Source organism: Chelon labrosus (genome assembly GCF_963514085.1).
Source record: "Chelon labrosus genome assembly, chromosome: 4".
NCBI lineage: Eukaryota > Metazoa > Chordata > Actinopteri > Mugiliformes > Mugilidae > Chelon > Chelon labrosus.
In genome coordinates this window covers 22,338,043-22,344,634 of record NC_140340.1, presented here as the reverse complement: position 1 = coordinate 22,344,634, position 6,592 = coordinate 22,338,043, and the positions used below count along the sequence as shown (strand labels likewise).

The 6,592-nt window shown below is 38.5% G+C and overlaps 1 protein-coding gene across 1 annotated transcript; it reads left to right on the top strand.

The window, feature by feature from the left end:
- Positions 1-1,916: 1,916 nt before the first annotated feature.
- Positions 1,917-6,345, top strand: LOC311486483 (rano class II histocompatibility antigen, A beta chain-like). Its single transcript, XM_084542351.1, has 4 exons — positions 1,917-2,063; positions 4,265-4,555; positions 5,681-5,959; positions 6,061-6,345. The coding sequence occupies exons 1-4, from the start codon at positions 2,009-2,011 to the stop codon at positions 6,198-6,200; spliced, it is 765 nt and encodes a 254-aa protein (XP_084398477.1). The 5' UTR covers positions 1,917-2,008; the 3' UTR covers positions 6,201-6,345.
- Positions 6,346-6,592: the final 247 nt, after the last annotated feature.

Here is a 6,592-nt window from a genome sequence, read left to right as displayed (position 1 = left end):
TCATGTTTCCATGGTAACTTACAAGAAAGATCTTAATAAAAGTGGGAATCCAGTAAATATAAAAAAGCCTAGATACGTCAAGAGCATAATGGAGAAAGATAAAAGCACAGAATGGACAGGGAAACTGTTTTTAAGGCCAGCGATGACATCTAGTGGACAAAACGGGGAGTTACACATTCAATATACTGTTCTCACATTGCAAGTTTGGATCACCCAGTGGAACATGTGGGCTTCTAACTTTTGCTGCACAGAATCTCAGTGTTGCTTCATGCCAATAGTGTCACCTCTCAACCCAATAACCTCTTAATTAATAGTTAATTGTTCTGTATCTAATAAACATTGTTTGCACTCGTGATCTGTCAGATCATGTCAATTATGAGGAATGCACCTCACAACTTCTCCATATTTAAATTACTTAAATTATCACGTGACCAACAATCCTCCAAAAGCCAAAGATTTTTACTATACTGTAATAAAATGGTAAATTAAAAACTAGTATTATTCTTTGAAATGGCTTCAATATTTAATCAATAAACCAAGTTGCTAAAACTGAAAAGAAATCCATGTGTCATGGTTCTGTGTTTAATGAGTTCCCGTGAACCTGTTTTGAGTTTCCTGTTTTATTTTGTTAAGTTCTTCCTTGGTTTCCTGTTAGTGCTCCTCCCTGTGTTATCCCCTTTTGATTGCTTCATTGGTTTCTCCTTGTGTTCTTCGCTCTCATTAGTTTCGCCTGTGTCTCGTCACCCCTCTGCCCACATATAGCCTTCCTTTCCCTTTGTTCTCGGTTGTATCTTATTGTCATCCTGCCGTGTTCATGTCTCCCAATGTTTTTTTTCTCCTCGTGGTTGGATTATCTGTCATCTCTGCAGCGCTTTCTGTTTTTCTTGTTTCCATTAAATAGATTTTGTGCCAACTCCTGCCTCAGCCCGCTCTGTCCTGCACTTGGGTCCTACCTCACTACCCACAAACCTTGATACCATGATATGGTTTTCTGCAATAAAAGCTGAAAAAACTATTTACAAATTCTTAAAAGCAATTTTTCTTTTTTCCTTTTCTTCCTCATTGAGTCATACTGTCAGATACTTAGACAAAATTAAATAAAGACAGAATAAAGGTGCATACCATCACATGAAACCTTTGTTAAAGTTTTCCCAGAGACATTTTACAACTTGCTTCTTCACTGGCTTCGTCATTTCTAAATGACTGGTAGGAAGTTCAGGATTTTATTGTCCACCTAAATCTGTTATTGACTTACTATTACCATTACTCATCTGCAAAGAGAGGACATTTTTCAGATTAACCTGGGTGGTTTCCATTAATGGCCAGAACATATCTCATTAATGTGATATAACATAAAACTATACGTTCACAGCTCAAGCACTTCTTTGTGATGTGAAAGAGAAAAAGAGGAACCGGACTTCTCTTCAGCTTGTTATGCATTGTGTGAGAAGTCTGACTCTTTTTTAGGATGTGGACTATTTGAACTAGTTCATAACAGTTTGTATTCAGGGTCATTTTCAACAAAGAATCCATGTTTAGTTGTTTCAAAACAGGAAAACAAATTAAAGTGTTGCAAATTCCTTCAAAGTTTTCTAATTAAGATAATCCCAGAGAGGAGATTTAGGTGTTACAGCAGCAAGGCGAGACTGTGCAAAAATGCAAAAAGTTTTTTATAAATAGATACAGAAATAATATATATATATAAAAAAAAACTATAGAAAATAGAAAATATTAAATATACAAGAAACATTCACAGTCCCTGTATCTTTAGCTAACTAAAGTTAAGTAAGTAGAGTTGCTGTGGTTGGTGGAGATCTCTTGTAAAATGCATTTACTGTTGCCAATTAATGGTGCATAAACATCTATTTAGGAGAATATATATTAAACTGGACAGCACAAAGATGAATAAATTGATACTGAACTGTAGCTGAAAGTTACGACTCGTTGGTGAACTGCCCACCAGTTGGTTGCGAGTCCATCTGCGGGTAGATCTCAGTGCGGCTTCAACATGAAACGCTTCAAGTACCTGCTGTTTCTGTGTCTTTTCTCTCCATCTGTGGTTGGTGAGTATATTTCATTTTTTCCATTTACCTGTGCAATAGTATGGAATATTATTTTCTATATTTTCATACTATGTTCCCTGTGTTATAGTTCAAGTACAGATATGTACACAAAGTCAAAGGCTTTTTACTTCATCTTGTGCTGAACTGAAAGTGAAAATAATACAATTGCTACGCTTCTTATCTTACAGACATTGATTTTATACCCTAATAAATCTCACTTCGATCAACTAGATTTATGCCTAATAACTGTAGTTGTTTACATTTACTGATAGTTCTTTCATTTTCATGTGTTTTTGTACTTTTCCTTCACACATTTCAGATAAATACACTATTCTGGCCCGAAAAAGTTAAGTTAAATGTTTAAGAGTCAATTGAAATTATCAGCTTCTTTAATATCATATAATAAAATGTAACTAAAAGAGGGAATAAAATCAGCTTCACTTCAGCCATTTAAAACAGCAGAAGCAGCTGAAAGCAGTAGCCATAAACTGAAAACAGAGCTTACTGCATGGATAAATAGTGCTAGCAGTAAGTCAGAAAGCATGTCTTTGTCTTCAGTGAACTGTGCAGTCGAACATGTTGACTTTCAGAGGTCTGCAGATTGACTGATTGAGGTTTAAAGAGTTTTTTTTTTTCTTCAATCTGCACTGGAGTTATCTGAATGAGGAACTTACATTTTAGGGCAGCTCTGTGTTCTTCATTGGTGTCACAAATCATGAGCAGGCTGGTGGCCACAAAGTCACACGAATGACATTTGTAATTACATGACATTTAGATATCTTTTCTTAGACATAAACCAAAAACACAATTTATCACATCTGTCTTAAAACTTTAGTACCAATACAAATGTTGAAATGTTCCATTTACAGTAATTATTCCTCTTGTTCCGTGTTGGTCTTTATATGCCTTTTTAACAAAGGCATATAACCTTCAGTGTAAGGGCCTGTAACATTATCACATGAGCGGGAAATGACAGAGACAGGAAGTAAAACTAAAATACAATGAGAAAACGGATTAGAAATTAAAGCAGAAAACTAAACTGGATAACAAAAAGGTACCAAAACACAAGATAATGACAGGGCCATGACACACCAAGCAGATTATCAGGTGTGGCCCTAGTCTGTTTGTCCTACATTGTTAGCACTAGACAGACCTCATCGCTGGCTTTTCAATCAGTCCAGCATGTTGAATGAGTTAGTGAGATTGACCCCGGTTGATTGTTAAGCTTAGCGAACCAGATCCGGAGAGAAAAACGGCACTAATGGCAATCTGTTCAGTAGTTAGTCTTGGTTACCATCATTTGAGTCATGCTGCTAGCGTAACCGGTGGGCTTCTGTGTTGTGTTGGATAAATGATGACTTGACTCACAGCTAGCTCTTGGAGGTGATCTCCATTTATTTTTGGCGACTGGCCACCATGTAATTCAACTGCCCACTCTTGGTCTGAGGTGAATGAAGCAGGAGGAAAGTTAGCTTAACACACTGAAGATAAAGTGACACTTAAACATTGGCTTCTAATCTTTTGACAGCCATGTACAGAAACACATTGTTTGTTATCACTGTTTTTATCTAGAGTACCAGAAACATTTTCCTAGATGCTCCCATCCTGTCCGCCAGAGATGGTGAATCTCTAACTCTAATTTCTACGCCATAGGCCTATACCATATGTGTTAGACAACTTCGTTGCTGTAGTTGCTAGTTTTTTGAGTACTGACAATCATTGCCAGTTGAAGTAAAAAGCATCCTTACCAGTGCCAAGGACAGGAATGTCTCCACAGACAACACGTTTTGGTATGTTGCAAAATCCAAAAAGTTTTACCTGGCCTTGATTAGCTTAATTAGAATTCTTTGAACTCATGAACAACTGATTTTGCGTAATTATTAGAGATATTAAAGATGTTTATGTTACACTGACATAGCCAATAATTGTTTTGAAGAAAGTTGTACTTGAATTCATCGCAAAGACTACAGCTGAGCAAATGGGACACCGACAAAACTAGGGCCACGTAAATCCCAGATGGCAAGCCAACAGAAAATGTCCAATCTTGGGCATGGTTTGTCACAGCTCTAAAGGAACAGAAGAAACAAACAAAAACTTTTTCTATGCTAACATACCATGTATGAAATCCTAATGGATCTACTGCATCTGTCCATATATACTGTTATTCAATAGTATTTATACCTTTGTCTTCAACCTTTTAGATTGTTCTACTGATGGAAATGGCTACTTCATGTTTGCTGACTTCCGGTGTGCAGTGTACTCCAGAGAACGGAAGCAAGTGGAGTATATTATCGACTGGTATTTTAACAAAGAGTTCACGATGCAGTACAACAGCACGGTCGGGAACTGGACGGGCCTCACTCCGGCAGGATTGATCACGGCGTCAATGTTTAATGGAGACAAGCACGACGTTCTGCAGAGAATAATGGAGAGACAGCTGACATGCGTCAACAATCTTGATCTGGTGTTTAACGCCACTAAAGAAAATATGGGTGAATATTTACACTGGGAAAATGCATTTATACCCACACTGATTATGTGCTGTAAAAGTTGTATTTCTGGCGCTACTTCACCTGCTACCAAGGTGCATGAAAATGAAGGATGAAAAAGAGATCGGAGAAAGGTCAAGTGACACCTTTCAGCATGTGGCCTTTATCAGGATCATCAAGAAACACACTGCAAAGGTGCCCCACTGGCTTATACGTGATTGGTTGTTTCCATTAAAAATGACTGTTACGACGGGCAGCTGGAGTTTTCTTCCAACAGGCCGTGAGAGTAATTACACAAAACTGCGTATGAGATATTTTTGCAATATATAGTCCCTAAACTAGATTTATGTTTCTGTGTCGAATCTACGCCATGGCGGCACAGACCACAAAAAGCATTTTCTCATGTTCGATACCTCTTTTCTGCGTTGCAGTAATTTCCGAAACAGTCTGAATTCACTGTCATCAAACATGTATCAGCTTCAACATAAGCCACTGAGTTCCTTTCATCATTGTTTGAAGCACACAGAGAAACTCAACACCGCTGGCTAACCACCAACCAAAGGTTTTGAGAGTAATTACACAATGTTGATAAACCAGCGGCACAAGTATGTCACGTTATTGTTTAGATTGCCAAACTTCCTATAAACGCAGAGTTTCCTCTCTATCTCGAGTGTCAGAAACATTTCTTGGATGCTCCCCTCTTATCCGCCAGGGATGGTGAATTCATTGAACCTTGGTTACTTTTGTAACCATTACTTTTTTTTCACCATATACCATATGAGTCATTGTAGTTGCTCCTGTCTTCAGTATTGACAGTCAATGTCAGTTGATGTAAAAAGCCTCTTTATCTGTGCAGAAGGATGGGAATGTATCCACAATTTTACCAGGTACTGATTAGCTTAATTTCTGTAGTGTTTAGGTTGGCCCAAGCTGTTCTATTTTAAGAGATGTGGATGTGAAAAAAATGTTTTCAGGACCTTTAAGGTGGGTTTTTGACAAAGCAACAAAGCTTAATTGTACTGTATAATTTTAAAATTCAAAAGAACACACCAATCGTTCTAGATGTGTTCTCTTGGCTTTCAAAATGGAGAACACATCATATCTCATTATCAGTTATTCTGATTTCAGCTGAACCCAGCGTCAGTCTGCAGGCGGCGGACCACGGCTCCGATCATGATATCATGCTCGTGTGCAGCGCCTACGACTTCTACCCCAAACACATCAGGGTGACATGGCTCCGAAACGGACAGGAAATAACTAAAGGTGTGACCTTCAGTGAGGTGATGACAAACGGAGACTGGACCTATCACGTTCACTCTTACCTCGAGTACACACCTGAACATCAAGACAGAGTTAGCTGTATGGTAGAGCATGTCACCCTCTGGGAGCCCAAGATTTATGAATGGGGTGAGAGCTGAAAGTTTTATTTGTGATACCTCAGAGAAACTAATTGTAACGCATTATTTTATGGACATTTAATTCGCATTTCCCTTGTTATTTTGTTGCAGATTCTCCCTGGAATACGTCTGAAAAGAGCTTCCTAACAGGTGGAGCTTGTGCCTTGCTTTTGGGAGGTGTATTTCTGACTTTGGGACTGATCCAATACAGAAGGAAGAGCTGCGATCCACATTTTTCAGATGCTCAATAATCCAAAAAAGTTCGACTCTTAAGTCAGTGTGCTCTTAGGTCTCTTTATGCTGGACATTTTTCACTCTTATTTCTTCTGCTCATCAATTCTGTGGCTCTCCCATCTAAACAACAAAACATGGAATTACTGCAAGTTGGAGTTTACATTCATGCATTCATATATGTTGTGAAGAGGTCTGAAGTGTATTTCTTTGGCCAAATGGAAGTTTAGTCATTCATATGCATAATCCAGAGACTGGACATGGGTCTTCTGAGGGTGTCCTGTGGTGTCTGGCAACAGAATGTTGTTAGTGGGGGCCTTTGGGCCCTATGTGCTGAGGGGAGGGGTATCTGTATAGCACAGAGTTTGGGCCATTATATATTTCAATTGCCCACTGAAGTTGGCTGCAGGAG

What these genes read in the sequence shown, in the direction of transcription:
- LOC311486483 (XM_084542351.1), top strand. Translation starts at nt 2,009, where the DNA reads ATGAAACGCTTCAAGTACCTGCTGTTTCTGTGTCTTTTCTCTCCATCT. An exon ending in TTTCTCTCCATCTGTGGTTG is followed by an intron (nt 2,064 to 4,264) that starts GTGAGTATATTT and finishes TCAACCTTTTAG; the next exon opens with ATTGTTCTACTGATGGAAAT. An exon ending in CGCCACTAAAGAAAATATGG is followed by an intron (nt 4,556 to 5,680) that starts GTGAATATTTAC and finishes TTCTGATTTCAG; the next exon opens with CTGAACCCAGCGTCAGTCTG.